General features: G+C 37.4%; 1 protein-coding gene across 4 annotated transcripts in view; it reads left to right on the forward strand.

Moving 5' to 3' along the window:
* The first annotated feature begins 5982 nt into the window (after nucleotides 1-5982).
* Nucleotides 5983-22549, forward strand: part of rundc3b (RUN domain containing 3b) — a 42820-nt gene continuing 26253 nt past the window's right edge. For 2 of the 4 annotated variants that reach the window (XR_011190598.1, XM_069194794.1), the window contains exon 1: nucleotides 5983-6839. Coding sequence is in view for 3 of the 4 variants with exons in the window: in XM_069194794.1 (XP_069050895.1) it covers nucleotides 6745-6839 (95 nt within the window). In the remaining variant the exon portion in view is untranslated. The remainder of the gene's footprint in view (nucleotides 6840-22549) is intronic. The other 2 variants (XM_015358189.2, XM_015358190.2) reach the window with 2 other exon arrangements.

Raw genomic sequence — 22549 nt, forward strand, 5'->3', positions numbered from 1 at the left:
CATTTGAATTGAGAAATGGTTAATGAACAGGACTCAGTTGTCATATCCTGTTCTCCTCCCCACATGTCTGGAAGATGTCCGGGCTGGGCACCATCTGAGTTGGATGCTGCATCACTGACATGGATCCAAGAGGGACATCATGGATATAGCTATCGTTTAGGAGCAATTTAGTGGTCTACAGAGATCTGCATGGAGTACTGATATGATGGATGGATAGATTAATACCCTCATTCATTTATTTCCTTTTTTTTAAATGATATAATGTTAGCATGCCCAAAGGGGTTGGGCAGCCATTTGATCTCGGACCCCTAGAGTTTTTTTTTCTCCTTACTAAGGAGTTTTTGGTTCCTCTCCTCCGTTGTCTTCTGGTCTTTTCTGTTCTGTATTCATAAACTGCATGGTTACTTGCATTGTTAAGCACCTTGGGGCAACCTTGTTGTGAAAGGCGCTATATAAAAATAAATTGAATTGAATTGAATTGAACTTCCAAATCAGTGGTTCCCAATCCTGGTGACCCAGACAGCCGTTGGCTTTTGTTCCAGCAGAGCCCTCAGTTCCGCAATCAAACCCTCCATTGACTTGATAATAAGGTTAATTAGCACTGCTCCCAGCTCTTAAACATGTTGGAGCTTTAACCATTGCATGTTGTAAGTGAAATAAAGTCCCAAACTTGTGACCGGAAACAAAATGCAAATATTAAAGCGAAGCAATGTCTTAGATCAGCAGAGGCTTCAATGATCGAATGATGGTGGGCTGGACTAAAAACCAGCAGGTGTGTGGGGCACCTGGACCAGGACTGGGAACCACTGATTTAGAAGCTGGGCTGCTTAAGATGACAGCCGAGTAAGACAGATGTAAGATGTAAGCACTGGTGTGCTGCAGGGATCTGTCTCAGACCCACGGTGTTTCCTGATCTACCCCACCAATTTGCATTCAGATGTACAGTAGGTAGCAAACTAGTTACTAAAACAGGGGGAGTGGCCGGCAGAATTTAAAAAAGACTCAGAAAAAGACATGTAGTGAACAGACACACGACAAATGAAATTCGATATCAATTAGCACAAAGTGATACACACTGGCACTGTATACCTATCATATGGATGATTCCGAGATAAAGAAAGCTACACACGGGAAGATTTTTTTGTGTTTTTACATGGATTCTTCAAGTTCTCATCAAGACAAGATAGAGAAGTAAAATAAAAATGTAAACAGAATGCTTGGGTGTAGAGCAAACATTGTGAGATTTAAATCCAAGGATGCCATTTTAAGCTTTCTGGTGCACCAGTAGGACCTCACTGCGTTCAGGTTTGGTCAGGTTTGGTCACCATACAACAGAAAGATAATAGAGCCTTAGAAAATGTTCTGCGCAGGGTAACAAAAATGATTCTTGGACTGTCATATAATGACAGATTGAAAGAGCTGCATCTCTTCTGTCTAGAGCCAAAAAGAGTGAGACAAGAGTTGACTGAAGTATATAAGATCCATGGAAGTATAGAAAAGGTTAACTCAGGAGTCTATTTCACACTACTAATGAAACAGATTAATCCGTAACTTCAAGGAGATTCATTTAGGACAGAAAATATGAATATGTCATCTTTACAAAAAGATGTTTGGATTTCCAGTCAGGTGGAAATTTCCAGTCCAAATTCTAGGACCATTTAAGAAATAGCTGGAAGAAATTGTATTTTGACTTGGATATTAAGCTATAACAAACAAGCAAGATTAACTGCGTTCATCTTCTGCATCCTTTCTTTTGTTTTTAGGCAAAAACTCTCAAACATTCGTAGGAAATCACTTTCCAGATGTTGAAGATGAATATTATTAAACTGAAATGGATTGAAAATTCAGTTTCCCTGCTTTTCACTATACTCATGGTGTACTCATCGTCTTGTGTTCAGTGGGGTTAAGTTCAAGAAACATGGAAAGCTGATGAGTCATGTCCATGTTCTTACTGTGTGTTTAGCTTATCATGTCGAAAAAAAACCCACCCTTTTTTTAGTGAAGGCACATAATATAACATTATGACAATGCCTCTTGTACATGGTTTCATCATGAAGTTCAAATATCTAGACATTAAGTGCTACTGTGTTTTACTTCTGTTCTATCAAGTTTTAGTATCTTTTGTTATACTAAGTTATACTAAGAAAAATTAAATTTCATGTCATTTATTATAGTGATGCATAATGTTTTCACCACTGCACTATATTACACGCCAGTGTGGAATTCAGTTGCTCTGTTGCACAACACAGTGGCAATAAAATAAGCACGTGTTTGAAGGATTACATAAGGTGAGGTCATCTCATCCTGTTAGATCTCACAGGTAATAAATATAGATTTGCTAAATCTTCAGTGAAGAGAATAATGTGTTTTTACAATTTATTTGATAAATTACTTTTCAAGAGTGCTTAACACCTTCAAGAAAATCCAGCTGAAGGAAATATAATTAAATCAAGTTGCAAAATGTATGGTCCCAAATATATTAAGTGTTGAGATAACACCCAAAATTATTTACACAATTATATGTCACAAATACAGCAGTTCATAAACAGAATAAGACATATATGAGTAATTAAAATATAGATGTACTTCTTTTCAATAATTAATATACAGTGACTGTATATTAATATACAGTCACTAAATCAGTATATAATTAGATTTGACATATACAGTCAATTCAATCATCAAATTATATATCTTACACCTCATTATTATTTTAACTGAAATTCACTCATATTAGCTCAAAGTCAAGAGAATAATGATGAAATAGGTCACTTGACCAAGAAATTAAGTTTAGTGGGGATCATTTCCTGAAATTGATAAATTTCTTTCAAAACATACAGAATTGAATATACATGTGTAACTTACAAAATTATATTAAGTATGTGGAGGGTTGTGTAAAAGACAACTGCTTTCCTTACCAGGAAAACTAGCTGAACAGTTGTTCCAGGTAAGACTTGCTTCTTGAATTCTTTTACACACTTTTCTAGAGCACACACCCACACATATCTGATCATTTATCGGCTAGCTCTAGTTACTTATTACGTAGTAGTTTTTTTCCAAATAGACAATAGGTCAGTTCCTGTTTTTTACACTTAAACCTCACTGGAGGCAGTTAAAAAAAGATATATATATACTGTATATTATTTTCTTTGAAAGGCAGGTAGTATAAAACATGTATTGTTGATTAGATTATAAAACATATCATTTAATCACATTATTTTCAACATCACTTGAAAAGTTCACATCGGTTTCAAACACATTGTTCACTTTATAACCTTAACTAAACTAACTAAAACTATTTTAATTCTTTTGTTTTTGTTGGTTTCTTACCAACCAACCAACTTACCAAATCAATCAATTAATCGTAGTACTCTTTATAACAGTTTGCTACAGAGTGCTTCAAGACATACAGTATATACTGTAGCTGTTGATAACTGTAATTCCTTTAACTTTTAGTATATGGTGATTCACCAGGTATCATTCCTGTTTTTTTTCATATTTTCCAAGACTATAATATAATTTTTGTGCTGTAAAATAATGTAAAAATAAACAGAGTTTAACGACAGGAAATTGATTCCAGTTGTCAGATCACATATACGCATACCTTAGCTTTGTGGTGACCAAAGCCAAACGAAATGTTCTACAATAGGACGCACAAATCTGTAAAAATTGAAGAATGGTTGGTCTATAGTTTCCTGATTCATCGTTGTCCTGTTTTTTTATGAATTGGTATTACTGTTGTGAATCTCCTGTCTGTAGGTACAGAGCCTGTGCTTAGCGGCAGATGAAACAGTCTCCTTAAATGTTAGTGAATAACAGCCCTCATGTGCTTAAGTATGAATATGAAAACACCGTTAGGTCCCAATGATTGCCAGCCATTTTAAGCTGCTGGGGATTTCCAGTTAAATCATACAACTGAAAGCAGTGGCTTTCCCATTGGATTGTTGATGATGGCCTAACTCCCAGCTTGCCATTCTTTATGCCAAGCTCTTTTCACCGAAGTTCCCACTGGGCCTACCATGCAGCTGCATTAGGATACTACCCCAACGGGTGGCTCCTGTTTTAAATACGTTATTTCTGTAACCCTCACTCCTCAGAAGAGAAGAGCACTTACCAAACGCTTTAGCATCAATGCTGACCAGGTGGGGCTGCACATTGGTGGTGGTGGAGGGGAGTCCCTATTACCTGTAAAGCGCTTTGAGTGGAGTGTCCAGAAAAACACTATAAAAGTGTAAGTAATTATTATTATTATTAACCACTGCACCACTGTGCTGTATTAATAGAGGAGAATACAGGTTAAAGATAATACAATTTGCAGAAACAGAGATTTTAGGAATACTTGACTAATGTTTTTTTCAGAACAAAACTTTATGCTTTCAGTATGAGTACCAATGCTTTCAGTATGAGAAACCATAAGTGTTGCACTAACAAGGTGAACAAAATGTAACACTTTACCAATGTGCATAGCTATACATCTACGCACCTGCAAAAGTAGGGCAATAAAACAACATGCTAAGCAAGGAAAAATGGTAATAATCTCTGTTATGACTGTGTGCTTTGGAAGCATCTAGTTCCATCGTTAAAGGGACATTTTCAGGCCATGCCTGTCAAATATTCAGTGGCAAGAGAACCATCACCAGGAGGAAGTAAATACTGGTGTAATTGTTGTCTCACCCCCTAGATGGCAGTATTAGACCAGAAAAACTGCCTGATGCTTTCTCGTTGCTCCGTGGTAGAATTATAAGCATGTATCCCAGTTAACATTGCTTACTTTGAAAGCAGCATGTACAATATACACGGGACAATTTTTAAAGACAATTCCAAGCTACAGTTTTAAAAGGTACAGTCCCTGACAGGTTTTGCATTTACCCTTTCACTACAAAACCTGCTGTCTTCTGCAATAAAGGCATTAGGCATTCAGAGCTGCTATTTGTATTTCAAAGAGACCTGGCTACAAGGCAAGGCAGGAAAGGAAAATGTCCGGGATGTACAAAATAGCCCAAAATTGGCTCACACAGTACTTTTGAGAAGACTCACACAGTTAAACTCAGGCTATTTTAGAGCGTGCAAGTACACAGCCACCACCACACTCATTCAAGGCCCCTCAGGACAATTCCGGATCACCCAGAGGGCATCTTGTACCTCCAGCAACCTTATTTACTGTATCTCTTGCAGTAAATGCCCAGCCATCTACATTGGGGAAACAGGAAGGAGACTCGGAGACCGCTTCAGAGAACACGTCAGGGCTGTGAAGATTAAAGATCTCTCCAAGCCCATTGTTTGTCATTTCACCTCTGACGGCCACGACCACTCTAATCTCTCCATCTGTGTTCTCAAAGACGGTTTTCCGAACTCATACATCAGAAAGACCACCGAAACTAAAATTATTCTGCAGCTAGGATCACACATTCTCCCTTCCCTTAACGTCAGATTACTGTTCTTTTAAATTTTCTCCATTCATTGGAAGTTTCATTTCACACCTCTCTGCACCCATTCTGACTTCACACCTCTTGATTGGCCTCTCTTTCTGTCCCCTGCTCCCGCCTCTCACTCCTCCTCCCTCTCAACCTTTGTTCTCCCGCTACTTTACCTTTGCCTACTGCCCTGTCTCTCTCACACCTGAAGAAGGCTCCACGGCCGAAACGTTGTGTTCTCTTTCTTCTTTTTTTCAGCATGGAATAAACCTATTACTTGTTCCTTTGCAGCCTACGCATGCTGACGCAGCTACCCACCTAAACAATAATAATTACGAATGGAGTTGTTCCAGATATGTTTCACTTTTATTTGTCATCCATGTATACATTCATTTGATCTCTTTTTAATTGACTGTGCACATCCTTTCGGAAATACCCGTAGGAACCTAAAATTAGAGCAATTGAAATGCAAGACCTATGACGCACAGATTTCAGTAAATGCAAACGTAAGGCGCAAAGAAGCCTTTAAAATACTTTATAATTTTACAACAATGTCAAACAATGTCAGAACCTTTCAGAAATAAGCAAAATGTGCAACCACGTCGTTTTTTTTTAATTTTGTTTCATTGTGGACATATTAATGGACACCAAAGGCTGCACTAATGTGTAAATTTGGAGTCGTTTTGTTTTCGGGGAGGGAAAAACTTCATTTACATGACTGCATTATCTGCTTACATCGGCTATAGTATTATCAGAATAGTCAATTACACTTCCGGTCTTGTGATGCTCTTCAGAGGAAACTTGATTGAAGGATTACAAACCTGGCCAGTTGTGACTGCAGTATGTGTGTGTGTGTGAGTTGGGTTAGGAAAGCGGCTTTGGAAGAGTGAGGGTAGCATCGATATGTTTGTAACTGCACAGACCATGCACCTTTAAAGAGCGATGTAGAATTAGGGCATACTACGTATCTATTTCACCCGTTGGCAACATACACATTTTCCTCCTGTATTTTGTTCTGTTTCGAGCATTTACTGATATTACACAAGTGATGCATGTGATTACTAGTTAACCAGAGACAATCTTGAGAACGAAACCCTTCCCCTTTTGTTATTTGCTGTTTCGCAAAGCCGATCTCATGACCAGGTCTCCTCTCGCAAGCGAGCCTTGTGCATTTCATGTTTGTTATAGCAACAGATCTGCGGCGGTGGAACAGGCTGAGGCAGAGCTGTGGTGCATGGGAACGGACAGACTGGCAGTGTATCTGTCTGAACTGAACAGTCGCATGTTTCCTGAATTCTGCGTTTGAAGAAGACGCCGGCGCAAACTAGAGATGGCATCTTTGAGCCTGGGACTCAATTTATCTCGGAAGAAGGGCGCATCTAGGAATGGAGCAGTGGAAAGGAAGAATCTCATTACAGTCTGCAGGTACAACATAATGCTTTGCAGTTGGCTTAACTATAAGGGCTGTTGGAAGTGTTGTTTATGCAGTCAGTATAGGGCCAGTAGTATAGGAGTGTATACAGAAACATAATATACTGTATTGTTTGTGGGCTGCCCAGTGTTTGTCACGTAACAATATTCAAGTCAGCATATTCTTTAACAATGGATACAGTTAGCGCATACAGTACAGTACAGTACTGTACGTGTGTATCACCTTAAAAACGCCCTGAACTCAGTTTAAGTGCACCGTAAGGTCACAACGCGTGACATACAACGCAGTTATTAAAGAATATATCATAAATGTCAAGGCAGAATTTACAGTTCTCCTTTTTAGTTTTGGTGTCAATTGATGATTCCATCATATCACACATACTGAAGTCTAAGAGCGGTATGTTGTTTGTCTTAAATGCACGTGTTAAATACTGTCAAAATGAAGTCGATTGTGTGCTAATTGTACTGTAATCCAATAAGATCATTCAGTTTGTTTTGCACAGTTGTAGTGAATTGTGCAGTCAGTTTATATTTAAGTATCTTGGCACCTGCCACAGTGGCATTCAAATTATTACAAATTATAGTAAGTCATCACAATCAATCAGTTACAGAAACAAGCAAAAACAAGCCAGACCACTGTATTGATTCCTTTGTGGTGGAGATAATGGTTTTGGTTTTCTTACATCTTAATCGGAAGCCAAAGAAATACCGAGGAATTTAAATGCTTGTAAACGTATTTACAGCCTGGGACTTCCAGAAAGTAACATGTACTTTTGGTATATTTGTTTCATGGTATATAGGAAATAGTATATCTGTTTTTACATTTAATGGAGAAATTGAAAAGGTCAAATCTGCAGACCGCTGAAGAGTGAAATTAAATGTTTCTTTAAATTATTTATGAAATGCTGAATGCCTGTTTTCCTTACATTTTTTATGATTTCACAAAAACTGTAGGATAGGCAATACTGTATTACCAACATGCAGCTTCATTCCTAAATTTAAAATAAAATTTAAAACAATTCTTGAGGAGAAAAACTGGGAAATCCCATTGTGAGGTTTCTGGAGCACCTGAAGAGATCTCACACAAACATGAGCAGAACCTGAAAAACCCACACAGGGGACATCTGAGTCTAGAATCAAGCTCAAGGCCAGCCTTGGCCACCTCCAATATAATAAATTGTCCCAAATAACTCGGTTTCCCTTGTGTTTACTTTTAATTTTATTTTCATTTTGTAATACCGGCAGACTTTATATACAAATATCAGTCACGATAGATATATCATATATCATTACATATATCAACAGTATTGGAATAAGGGTCAGTGATTTTATAGTTTTAAAATATTAGTAGTAGTTGTAGTAGAAATTGTATCAATATTCATTACACATTTCAAAGCCATGCCTTTTAGATTGTCGAGACATTCATTTTTATCCCCTAAACATTGATTAAAAACAAAGCCACATTTACAGGATTCTTTGAGAGTCCAAGAATTTAGCAGGATTCATTTTCATGTTTTTCTGGTGGAGAGTAAAAGATAGATAGATCGATCGATACTTTATTAATCCCGTGAGGGAAATTGCAGTGCAACAGCAGCCTGGCACAGTAAACACAGCACAGTGTAACGAAATGATACAATAATACAACAATACAAGTTGTATTACAATAGTATACTGAATTGCACACAGTACAGAAGATATCAAAAACAGTTTAGTTCTAGCAGCCTGGCATGTACATTAATTGCTGAAGTAGCAAGGTGCATTCACATACGTACTGTAGCAAGATCAGTATCTCAACACAGTAATTCTGAAATGCTGAAGCTCTATTTATCTTTCCTTTTCTCACTGTATGTTTATTTTCCTCCCCAAATGCTGAAGCTCTTTATAGAGAAGAGAAGCAATTTAGTTTGGTCTATGTTAGTGTTATTGTCAGCTGTTTGTTGAAGAAAAAAAATCTGTCGTAGTTATATAACGTATATCATAGTGTTGTGCATATAATTATATCCGCTGGTTTCAAAGGGAATGTTTCATGTCCTTGGTGTTTTCCATTTACTGCTCTTGTTTCACTAACATGCTTCTGTTTTGACTATGCTAGTTAATGAAACTGCCTTACAAAAGGCTCAACATGGGTAATCTTTAAGTGGGATGTGTAGCATCAGGAAAAGCTATGAAGAAATATTCAGAGTAAAATAATAATGAGGGGACAGAAAGGAAGATTTTTACATCATTGGTATAGAAGAGGAAGGAGTGGCCACGAGGAGAGAGATGTAGAAATGGAAAAGAAGAGGTACAAATAGTGTTCCCTGAGAAAACCTGTGGTGAATGAAGAGAGGTAGAGAAGAGACAGAGAAGCCTCAAAAACCTCAAAGTCATGATGTGATACATACAGAAGGAAGAGATCCAGGCAAAGGCAGTACTAGAAAAGCCAAGGTCTGAGAGCAGAGAAGCATAGACGTTCATCAGTGGTGTTGAAAACCTCTGAAAAGTGAAGAACAGTTAAAGTAAAGGAGCTTGAAACAGCACGGGCATTAAGCAGATTATTGTCAACAGAGTATGACAGCTTCCGTGGAATGTAAGAGAGTGAATGTATTAGGTTGTTCATGAGTGTTTAGTGAAAAGTGAAAGCAAATCTGACATCTACTGTATTTCAAGAGCTTTAGAAAGGAAAGGAAGTAGAGACAGGAGGTAGTGTAATCAAATGAAGGTTTTTAAATGTGGCAATTATGGAAGCCTTTTTGAAAGTCCTAGGAGGAATAACTAGTAAGGTCCCCAGAGTTAAGGAGGATAGGAGGAATGAAAGGGAGTTAAGTATGAACAGTTATTTGGAATGGCTAGAGAAGGGGTCTAGCTTTAGCGTAGGATATTTGCGATGGAGGAACGAGGAGCGAACGTCTTGAGCCAAGCAAAGGGCTGAAAGAAGAGAGGGAAGGCAAAGGGACATGGAGCAAGAGGATCGTTGGAGAAGGAATCTGGCCACTGAGATATAGACAGGGAGTAGCAGGGAAGAGCTTTGGAATGTCAGAAGGAGGCAAAGTTGGCTGCTGAAGCAGAAATGGAGGAAGACTGTTTAGGTTAAGTTAAGTTAAACAAAAGGCAGCAGGGGCTCTCAGAGGAAGACTGAATTCTAACTGGAAACAGAGCTTTTTGGCCTACATGAGAAAAACGAGATAGGTTTACGCTATTGGAATAAAACCAGTGAGGGCTTTGATTTTCTCCATTTTGCTGAGGTACTGATGCTCTGTGGCTTTAATTAGTTTATTAAAATTAAATTACGTAAAAAATGGCTTTCAGAGATAGGGGCTGCATGTTTCTGATGATATAACACTATTGTGCTGTCCATACTTTATTAAGTCTTCATCTTGAGCCGCTTGAATTAAAAAAACCTGTATGAGTACAAACAGAGAGTGGTTTCTTGAGTTTCCAGATCCAGTCATTGGCTAATACTTTCTCACCACAAAAGGCAGAAATGTCTGTAGATACTTACACGACTGTAGCAGAACGGTTCTAGGCTTGTCCCATATTTTGGAGAGGCTAACAATCTTGTTATAATTGTTAAACTGACTATAATTTTCAAGGCTTTTGATTGTGTTATATTTTCAAATTGCATTTTGAGCAGTAGCCAAAATGGGTTATAGACTTTGAATAATTTAAAGCTGATTGATATACACATTTGCTTACGCTGAAATTTCATAATGAAAAATTGTTTTCATCCAGCTGTGATGAATTTCCAGTGTTAAATTACCCAAAGAAAGTTTCCTTTTCACTTTTTGTTGGCAAAAATAATTTATTAATCTTCACTAATCTGGTTCAAATATTTTTTTTGTACTTTAAGGAGCTTTTGCTTCCCAAGAATTGGTGTTTAGTTTTAATTAGGAATGCCTGAGTTTTACATTCCCACAATGAAAATGTTTCTAAAACAATTTCACTGCAAGAACTTCCATAAACAAGAAATGTAAATGTCACTATTTTTGTATGCCTAGATATGATACTGTATATAAAACATGATACAAGGTTAGATACTGTATATGTCGAATGTAGTGCTAATGCAGTTTATAAGTTGTAAAGGCATGGAAACTTTTCAGACACTTCAGATGGGGAGGTTAAAAAGAAAAAATAATAATTACAAGATTTTAATCAAAGACAATGTCAGACCTTGGATGTTTTTGACTAAATACATATTTTTTTATTTATGGATTCTGATTTGTAACTTCAGATCACTGAGCAAAACCACAAAAAAGTTGCAGCAGTGTACCAGAACTGTGCATTCTTTTATTTCCATGTTGTTGACTCAATGAGATAATGATATGGGTAATGATGATGATGCAGTGACTATTTAAAAAGTCTTCCTTTAGCTGTTGGACACGGAAGCAGGAGTTTGCTTCGATTTTGTAAGTATACTGTCAAAAGAGTATGAACAATATGAGCCATACACCTCAAACCTAAATATGTTACAGGACAACATAATGTTAATACAAGGTCTTACACCGTTTAATACCTTGCCTATTAACCTTCACCAAGATCCAGATAAATAGACTCCCATGCTGTGCTGTAAGTCTTAAAAGCCTTTGATCGCACTGTAATCCTGTTAATGTCATGTGCCTTTAAAAAGTCCCGGTCTTCAGTGAAATCAAAAAGATATAACACATTCACTTATGATAACACCAGACCAAAACCTCATTAACTTTAATAGGAAAGAGGATTCATACATTAGCTGCATCTTCACCGCAACACATTTGGTTTGATCAAATCTGTACGTGTTCTTTTAAAATATTTGTTTTTTCAGCCAAAAGACTAGGTTTGTATTTCTGAATTACAGGCATTAAATACTTTAATGTAGATTTAGGTTCAGCTGCGCAGTGTAACACAATAAACAGATAATTAAAATGACAAAAGGAATAAGGTGAGAATATGCTGAAAAACAATGAGTATCAAATAATTTTAATATTATTACTGAGTATGCCCTGAATGTTCAATGAGATGAGGTTGCTCCCAGATTGATGGCCTTGTTCCTCATGGGCCCTCTGCATAAAATGAAGATGTGACAAAATACTGTTAACATACTTCTGAAAGTAACATGTTCAGTGAAATATTTCTTTGATGTTTTTAATATTGGTGAGAGACATTATTCATTAATGCCGATAGTGTAGAGGTAGTGTAATTTGAAATAGCATTCTTATTTGTAAGATAAACATTCAAATTGGTGTGTGGGTGACTGTAGGTCAGTATATAGGCTTTTTTCCCATTTATTATTCTTACAGAGAAGCACTGTATGTTCAGAAAACCATTATGAGGCAGATGCAAATGGTTTTCAATCAAGCAGAACAGCTGAAGAGCTGTAGAAAAAGGAATATTCTTCCACTGCAAAATTGCTGATGAGAAAAGATGTAAACATTTTCTTGAATGTGTTAGTTTCTTTATACCAACACATTGTGACTGAATTTGTATTTAATTTGTGCCCTGAGCATCTTATTACTGAAAGAGCAATTTCTGAAGAAATGCAGATGTTGTGATAAATCTTACACGCACAGGAGAATAAATTCAGGTCTGAGTTTGCCAATCTTCCACGTACAGTAGCTTGTAGTGATAGAGTTTCAATATTCACAGCATACAATGAGACTGAAAACAGCTCCTGCACTGGTTAAGAGTTTATTTTCAATGAGAGGCAGGTCTTCTCTCTGACTTTACACTGTCATTTGTAGTAGGAATTACTTGTCTCTACAAGTATTACAAGCATTCAAATGTTGCTGACCTTTGTTTAGCAGAAAATGCCACTCACATAAATTATTTAAAAAGTAACCTGTTACCATGGAAGCTGTGAAGAGCATCTTTTAAGACTTGCATAATTATATGAGCACAGACTGAATGAAGTATATTTTTCCCTATACTACTCTAATATTAAAGTAGTCTTCACTCTCTGCGGTTTATGTACAGCATATAGGCACAATCTCATCTTTTGAAACTGCTTTCTTAAAAAAAAGCTTTTCTGAAGGCATTATATAAAATGAGGTTTCTAATTATTTGATAGCATGTGCATTAAAATAAACACTTTTTTATTGTTTAACATGCTCTAGACAAAAAGTGCTTACTATGTTATGTACTCAACCCTTCAGGTGTCTTGATTGTTTTCTTAGGAGGCTCTGGTCCTTTGGTGTGTGTGGAACACTGCTACACATGTTTTATGAATCAGTGGTGGCAGTGGCCATCTTGTACGCTGTTGTGTGCTGGGGCAGCAGCATCATGGCAAGAGATGTAAATAGACTCAATAAACTCATCAAGAAGGCTGGCTCTGTGTTGGGGCTGAGCCTTGACCCCTTGGAGGTGGTGGCGGAAAGGAGAATGCTGACCAAGCTCACAGCCATCCTGAACAACGCCTCTCATCTGCTTTATGGGACTGTTATTAGACAGCGGAGCACTTTTAGTAACAGACTGCTCCAGCTATGGTGTTCAAGGGAACGTTTCCGCAGGTCCTTCCTCCTGGTGGCTGTCAGGGTGTATAACACTGCCCTAGGCCAGGACTGCTAGCCCTTCACCTGCTCATCTATGGACAGCATGTTGCACTCTTGTACTTTTTGGACACTGCATTAATATACTGTTTATACTGTGGTACTTTCAATCTTTATATACCTATGCGCATTTTGCACATATTTTATTGTTTTACAGTGACTATTAGCATATTTTGCACACACCTACCTATTTTATTTTGTATTGCTGTACTTATTTTAATTTTAGTCTATTCTGATGTCTGTCTTGCTTGTCTTGGGCTGGGCTGCTGTAAATGCCTCAATTTCCCTTCGGGATCAATAAAGCCTTATCTATCTATCCCCTTCTCTGGGCACTAAGAAGAACGAGAGGGTCAAGAATTTGAAGATTCCCTTGAGTGAGCGCTGTCATCTATAACAAATACCACAGTTCATCCTAAATTCATACTTCTTAGTTTTCAGTGCAGTTATAAATCCCAGATCCTTTATGCACGGCCATTTGAACATCACAGGGATTGAAAGACTAGTGGTGGAAGCTTTGAATGTGGCAGTGTTCTCTCAAAAAAGGAAAGCAAGACTGTCTGTCATGTTTCAGATGGAAGAACCATTGTAACTGAAGAAAAGGATTGTGCAATAGCCGCGCATTCTGTGCGATGCAAGCTCATAACTGACCCGTTCAACCGATCTCTTGCTTTGCAAAGATGAAGAAACAGATGCTACCTGCTACAATATGTATTGTACGATAAAGCAAAGTAAAAAAATAAGTAGGCTTATTAGTTTTAAAACCTGTATAAAGACAACAACAAAGGATGCTCTAATATTTTTTATGTTAAAAAAAGACAGAATTAAACATTTGTGAGACTAATGAGAACAGATCAGTTTACACCTGATATTGATTTAGAACATTAATTAAATTGTACACGTTCTGTGCATACTGTATAAGACTGGACCATCTGGAGTTTGGTATATTTTTGTATAAGGTGCTTCAGAATTTAAGCCCTGTCCCTCACTGTCCTGGTTTCTTTGAACTAGTTTGAAGCAGAACATCCCATTCTCGGGGTAATGTCTCTCGCAAACTGGCTGTCTTCATAGTAAGCAATCTTCATCACTGAAGCAGTAAATAGTTGGATCTTCTGCTGTGCTTGAATTAATTAACACCATGGCTTTTGAATTGCTTCTCATACAGTGTTTTATATTGTTATCCAGAGGAGTAATATTACTTGAGCAATTAAAAAATCCATCTGCTTACAATTTAAAATGTAAATAAAATTATGTATAAGCTTAGCTACTAATGTGATGTTTGCTTTCATTGTATATCAGTATAGATAGTATTGGAACACTGGGTTTACATGATCAGAAAAGATTTTCCAGATTTGTACTGTTCTGTTATTCATTAATACCGGCGAAGGTGGAAGGCTGAAATTTCTATGGGTAATATTTTGCTTAGATTTATTAACAGGTTACCCACTGTGTACAAACTCAAAACTCCTTTTTCTTCGGTGTTTCAGTGTACTCTCATCCTGGAATCCTTAAGTCTCTAAATTATTAGCAGACAAAGAGCTGGTGGTTTGGTTCAATTGGCCAAAGTAAGAAAATATTTTTTTATCTTTGTTTGCCTAATGCTTTATCCAAAATCACTAACATATATACAGCTGGCAACATTACTGAAGCAGTTTGTGCAAATTACTTTGCCCAAGGGCACAAGCAGTATCCTGCCCAAGATTTGAACTTGCATCTTAGTTATGAGTCCAGAACCTGAACCACTACACTACTGCAAATGTATTTTTTCCATTAGGCTACAGAGCATGGAGAAAAAACAAAAACAAGTTGACTGTTGAAGCCTTAAAATCTGGATTTGTGCCATTCTGTTTTTTGCCAGCGGTGATACATGAATGATCTCTGCGTTTCAAAAACTTGCACTGGATATCGTAGCCCAGGGAGTCAGAAATCATTGTCTTTCAAGTTACATGTTTTTTTTTAAGGAATATAATTAAGTGGCAGTGCAAAAAAAAAATACTGACAGCAGTCGGTGTCTTCTGGTAGTGCATTATACTCAACTGATATTGATGAAATCGGTCACCAGCAGACATTTCACATGACATTGTCAGAATGAAGATGCGAGATCTGAAGATGGCACTATTAACCAGCTCACCAAAAACCCTAATGAGTGTAAAGATCGTTGTCACAAGAACAGATATCAAGTACTGTACATGTAGGTTATTAGTATTTATTATACTTAACGAAACTGTGATTAATATTGTTGGGGATAGAGGCTGGGGATAGATGTTTATGTACCGTATGTCACTGTCTGTCCTTGCCATAGGTTTTAATGTTTTTTGCACTGTTTTTGGTATTTTTTTTCTTTTCCCAGAAAGGAATACCACTGTACATAGCGTAGTTTTCCAATATATTTACTTTAGTTAGAGTAAAAAATGGGCTGGTGTAGTGCTTTTTGTACATCCATACAAAACCCTCGAAATAATGGGCAAGCAGATCCATTTTTTGGATTTAGAATAAAAGAAGCAATTGCCAGTATATTACTATATTACTCTGACACCTAAGTCCATATCATTGCTACGCAACCAGCAATTTAGTTTGATATAGAAAATTCTTCTTTCACTCATCTGGCTTCTGATAGCACTACTGGCACATGCTATTTGGATTACCTCTTTACAAGTCATTACCTGCAGTTTTCACAGTTCTTTTCCTTTTTGGAGAAACCTTCATTGACCATTTCACAGTAATATTTGAGATTTCTTCTCCAAAGCATTCCTTCCCAACAGAAAACAGGCTGTAATTCTGTGCTCAGAAAGGACTAAATGTATGTTTAGTGAAATTCCATGCCCCCTGTCCAGAAAGCACTTAGCTAATACAATCCTTACCATTCTCTGTATTCAAATTCTCCAACACAGATACTGAAGTAAACACATGATTTACACTAGCAGGTCATCTGAGATATATTTTAGAAGAATGCTAGATCAGTATGCATTGGCTTTTGATAAGAACCATCAGTTTTTCTCTCACTGCTCATAGACTCTTCACCACTGGTGCTGTAATTTTATGTATCACAGTTGGAATGTGTTGCTCAGAAATGTCTGTCACTCTGATATGAAAAGACGAATTACCACTCTGAGATGGAAACTTATAATAAAACATGACTGCAGTAATAATGTACCTAAAATATATTTTTACCCATTTTTGCATTTCTCATTTTGCTTAAGTTTACTTAAAGCAAATGATTTCTTTGCAGACCAAAACAGAACATTCTAAAACTTTGAAGCATCAGCTGTAGGCACATCTAATGCTTTATGTTAAATCTATCCTCTATCCTCAGAGCAGAATCTTAATCGTCTTCTCACACTGAACTATTATTGCTTCTTTTGTACCCTAACACGTTAAAGGTTTAGTGTGTTTTGTTTCTTTATGCTTTTCTTGAATAAAATGTATGTTTTGTAGGCCTTTCCTTTGTCATTCACTTTGTCGCTACAGACTTTCAAGATTTCCATCTGTGTTCTGGTGTTAATTAACAAAAGAGAAAGATGAACTCATAGAAACATTGATAATGGAGTAATTGAATGGCAGCATTTTATTTTCTTTTTTTACATTGTTATTAAATCTAGTCTTTAAAGAATGTAGTTACTTCTTAACTTTCCAGTAGCCATTGTGGTTCGACATACTCCAGATAAAAGAAATGGCCTCTGGGATTTGTTAGATTAAGTTCTGCAATTTTTACTTTTTTTAAATTGCAGTGCTCCTATCACTCTTACTAAAATATCTTGGAAAGATATATTCATATAATATATAAATAACATATTCCTATATAAAAAAACATATATTGTATAAAAAGAACAACTGTGAAAATCAAGAATTATAATCTTTTAATGTTTTTTGACAACAAGGTCAATCTTCTGCGTTTTTGTTTTCTTAATTCACTGATAATAGAATTGAGAATCAGAAAATATAAGAAATCTGCATCTGGATAATGTAACATGTGGTATCCCACAGGGCTCCATTCTAGGCCCTTTGTTGTTTTCTGTGTACAGTAGATACTTACACTTGGTAGGATTATTGGTAGATACAGTTCAAGTACTGTAGGTAGCTGCGTCAGCATGCGTAGGCTGCAATGGAAAAGAGAAGAAAAGAAACATGACATTTCAGCTGTGGAGCCCCCTGTGGATCCATCACACCTGAAGAAGGCTCCACAGCTGAAACATTGTGTTTCCTTTCTTCTCTTTTCAGCATGGAATAAACCTTTACTTGTTCCACATTGGTGGATAAGGCATGGACTTTCACAGCAGGGCAGGTGATGTAAAGTTCTACTCAAATGTCTTTCTTTCTTTCTGATTATTAGAACCTGTATATGTCACGCTTACAATTAAATCAGTATAAAGAGAAAGTTATGGTACAGTATATTTGTAGGTTCTCAGTAATTCTCAGAAAGAGTGGAAAACATGGGAGAAATGAAGGGTGGTTTGTCATTCTGAACTATGCTTTTAATCATACAAACAAAACACTAAAATGTCAGTAATCTCTGAAACATAAGGTAATTTCTTTCATTTTCTGATGTTGAGAAAATAATAGCTTTTTTTACATCTGGATTAGACTATGGCAATGAATTGTTTTCTGATCGCTGTGTTGAATCACTGCATTTAAGGATCCATTTTAAAATTATATTATACTTATATTTAAAGCACTTAATGGTCTGGCATTTAATTATGTAACCAAATGGTCACTATCCGTCAGCCGGTAAGATCTGCTGATATTGGCTAGTGTTGTACTTCAAGGAGGAATCGCAAAAGGCAAAGAGAAGCTACAGTACTTCTTGTTCTAACGTCCCTAGATTATGACACACTTTACCCTATTTAATTAGAGACTTACTCCAGTCCAAGGTGGAACTGTGAAATCTTGAACTGAAAATGTGTTTTTTGGAATGTAGATGTTGTTTTAATGCATTTTTAGTCTGGATTTTTTTTCCTGTACACTAGCTGAGGAAAAGGCTAAAAACAAGTTACAATGGGTCTCATAAGACGATTTACAAAACAGAGGAGCCATTTGATCTAGCCCATTTTGTAGTTAGTAAGTAACGGATAAAGGGATCACATCCAGCTGTTTCTTGAAGGAGCCAAAGTATTGTCTTCAAACCATGGCTGTTTCCCAACTCTCAAAACCCTTTGGGTAATGAAGTGGCTCCTGTTCTCAGTTTAAAAAAAACATTTTCAAATAAGAGTCAAGTTCATAAGTGTTTCTGGTGGCTTATTTGCAAACGTGTGTATTCTGTTTTCTGAAATATAGTATTTTCTCATTTTTGTTTGATTACAGTGAGGATCTTTCTACTCACAATTTCCTAAAGCTAATTACTATATATAAATAGAAATTACTCCAAGGCAAGATTCCATTTGCTTTCAGAAATGTAAACTGCGTTATTTTGTGATGAAAATTAGAATTTGTACACCGGTGTTACTGTATATCAGAGAGAAGGTAGTGGTGGAAGCTTAAACAATGTGGAACCTTCCTTGTGAGGCTTATGCTTCAGTAGTCTTCAGCCTAGTCTTCTACTGTCACTTGCACTGCACACAGCTCTACCTGCCAGGGCTCCTGATGGCATCCTCTCTCCCCTTTGCTAGATGGCAAGCCATTCACTGTGCTCAGCAAAATACAAGTCATTCCTTACGTTAATGGATCTTGGCTTTGGCATCTTTCGTTTTGTTTCCTAGAGACCAAAACAGTTTCTGCTTTTTGCTGATGGACCAATTGAACCAGATTGAATATTCCAAACCCAGTCTAGGCTTGCAAAAAATATGCTTTATCCTAACAGTAGCAAATGTTAATCGAACAGTTCTTTCAATGAAAGAAAATGAGAACGTCAATATACATCACAGCTATGTCCCTTTAAAGATTCTTGATTTTCCCCCCTCATTTTAATTAATGGAGCTGCACTTACATAAGGGCAGGTGTGTTTCCAGGCCTACATCATTTGAATAACACTGTTTAATACAAAAATCTTGAGTTGGTGATTGTAAGAGTTTACTTTAGTAGGATCATTTAAGGATGATCTCTGTAATGCCTAGATTCAAAATTGGATTTTTTTTTTCGGTTCCAGAGGGCAGAGCACCACCTATTGGTCCACCAACGCCACTGACAGTTGCCAACTGGTTTTCCTTACAAGTGTCCCATGATCAGGCTACAGGGTCATAATGCTGCATATACAGTATATTATACACCTGAAGAAGGCTCCACAGCCGAAACGTTATTTCCTTTCTTTTCAGCATGGAATAAACCCATTACCTTTACAGTATATTATATATAGTCCACTATAACAGACATAATCTCCCTTGCTTTTAACTGAGCGTTTGATCATTTCTAAGAATGAGAATGATTTAAACTACACGACACTATCATTCAACAAGAGCTCAAAAAGTCACAAGGATCCTCAAGAGTGCAACAAAGACAGCAGGAGAAGATACATGTATCAAAAACCTGAGAACCCAAGCTTTTTTATCTACTCTGAGAGGTAGTCTTGATTGACCGTTATTTATAAGTCAGCGCATTGATACTTCTTTATCACACGGTGAAAAGTCAAAATTCCTTCCGGGGTGTGTATATATCGGAGAAAAAAGCACGGCTTCGCAAGTGTCTCAGCCAATCGGATTTCAGGACCGGAACTATCCCTTTTATAAACATGCAGATATACTGTTCCTACAGTACATACTTTCATGGATTTGACAACTTCTCCTTGCCGAGAGATCTATAGCTTCTCCAGATTGTGTGACCTGACACAAGTTTTTTTTTTTAATATCTCCGTGAACTTTATATGTAATCCATCTGTTCTTCAGTTCCAATTATGACCCCAGGACCATCTGTCGATCCACACGTTTTTTGTTTGTCCAGACCCAGAGAGTGCAAACCCGCCTTGCCTCTTACTGTTTCTTTATGAAATGTTATTTTTTATCTTGAATTTTACTGTTTCTTTCAGCATTCTTGTTCCTGAGCAGTTTATTTCATTTTTTGATGTGAAAAACCCTCGCTTATTCGCTCTGTGAAGGTTGTGCTGAACTTCATAGACCCAGATTTAATAAATGACAGATAAATGTGATTAATGTAACGTCAGAATATTTTGAAATAACATCCTTTACGAAATATATCTTCATGTGCCATACAGTACCTGTAAGCAAACCCCTATTTTCAAATCCCTGTGGTACAGATTTACAGTTTGTTTTACATTTACAGTCTCTGGTGATTGTTTAGTTACAATTTCAAAAGCCATTGTGACCATGGCTTGTGTTTGTTTGTGTGGGGTTTCCTCCCACAGGCCAAAGACATGCCAGTAGCTTACTTGGCTTCCGTAGTAAATGGCCCTGGAGTGAGTGTGCTCTCTTCGATGAGCTGGTGTTGTTAGTCCAGGGTGTATCCCATCTTACGTCCATTGCTTGCCAAGTTAGGCTTGGACTCCCCTCCAATCCTCTGTACTGGATTAAAAAATGGATGTCTGGATCTTGCTACAGACCTTGCGGAGGAGAGACAGCATTGTTGACAGAGGAACTCACGGTGTGTGTGTAGGCCAAGAAGCCTTGCTCTTTGTTCTTGATAGCTGGTCATAAAGGAAAATTGGGTTTGCTCAAGAACTGTGGATTGATGAAAGTGGTACAAGGTCAAGCAGTGCCTTCTGTGCTTATACTGGAGCTCAGGGTGGAGGGAGTTTTATTGTGAAACTTCGACTTGAGTGCCTTGTTAAGAGGATCATCTCAAAGCTCTTCAGTTTTCCCATTAAGATCATTGTCTTTAATTACTAGTCCTTGAAATGGATTTCACAACAAATTGTAACATCTATTATAATGAATATAATAAGTACACTATTCAACTTTAGGGTTCAAAACATACTAAATAGGGATCTGGCCATTACCTTTAACTTCAGGTGCTGAGAAGTCATTCTGCTGCCTGGAGTGGGGTTATCTGTGGGTGGTTTTGGAACAGTTTGGCCTGTGAGTCTCATTCATTGTAATTTGAATACTATACACCAATCCAACTGCTTCTGTGTTAGCGACCTGTCTAGGTCTTTTGCTTTCCACAGAGATATCTGACAGGGCTGCTCACTTTCTCCACCTCACTTTAATGTTTCAACTGAGCCTCTGGCCTGGGTTTAGATAAGGACACCTTTCCTTTCACCTTGACACTGGAACAAAATCTGAAAATTCCATATTCCGATTTTCAGAAAGATGTTATAGTTTATGGAAAGAACAATATCTGAATATCAAAATAAGATGGCATTGTCATACCCCTCTTTCTCATACTTTTTTTCTTTTCAAGAACCAGCCTGTTATAATTTCAAGGCTTATCAAGCAAAGGCTTTTATTCGAGTGGTTTGTTTAGTGAGAATGATCTCATCAGTTTCCGGGCTCCTTTTTTTTCTTGTATATTAGATCAAATCTGCTCTGTGTACATATAGAAAACAGTGCCCTCTGTACATCTAATGAGAAATCAGCTCACTTCTCACATTTCCTTAAACAGTACGATATCTGCCATTTATAATAATTTCTAAGATTGTTCCGGAAAAAAAACTCCTTAGCGTGTTAACGATGTGAGATTATAGCCTTCATATGTCTACCAGCTACTGCCTACTACTAGCATGGTAAACTGATGCTTTTTTTTATGAAAAAACACTTAGTATTGTAGCAGTTATACCCCTACCCAGAATCCACAAAGATGGAGTGGTTTGTAATTTTTCAAATATTGCACAATGGGTGTTAAAATAAAGATGCTTTCTTCTGTTTGTCTTAGGCTGACACCCCACATGTCTTCTGCGTTGACCCCAGGATTATTAATTAACAGGGTGGACTCCCATGTATGGGTAGGCAGTTAGAGAAAGACTCTAGACAGTGTAACCAATACATACTCCTGTCAGTGCTTACAATTCTCTGTAGTTCTGTCTTGTGCCGAGCGGGCGGAGCGGTGGCTCTGTGGCTAAGGATCTGCGTCTGTGACCGGAAGGTTGCCGGTTCAAGTCCCGCGGCCAGAGGAATCCTACTCCGTTGGGCCCCTGAGCAAGGCCCTTAACCCCAACTGCTCCAGGGGCGCCGTGCAATGGCAGACCCTGCGCTCTGACCCCAAGCTTCTCTCCCTGTCTCTGTGTCTGTGTCTCCCTGGAGAAAAAGCTGGGGTATGCGAAAAGACGCATTCCTAATGCAAGAAATTGTATAGGGCTAATAAAGAAACATTATCATTATCATTAGC

Source organism: Lepisosteus oculatus, chromosome 10 (genome assembly GCF_040954835.1).
Source record: "Lepisosteus oculatus isolate fLepOcu1 chromosome 10, fLepOcu1.hap2, whole genome shotgun sequence".
NCBI classification, from domain to species: domain Eukaryota; kingdom Metazoa; phylum Chordata; class Actinopteri; order Semionotiformes; family Lepisosteidae; genus Lepisosteus; species Lepisosteus oculatus.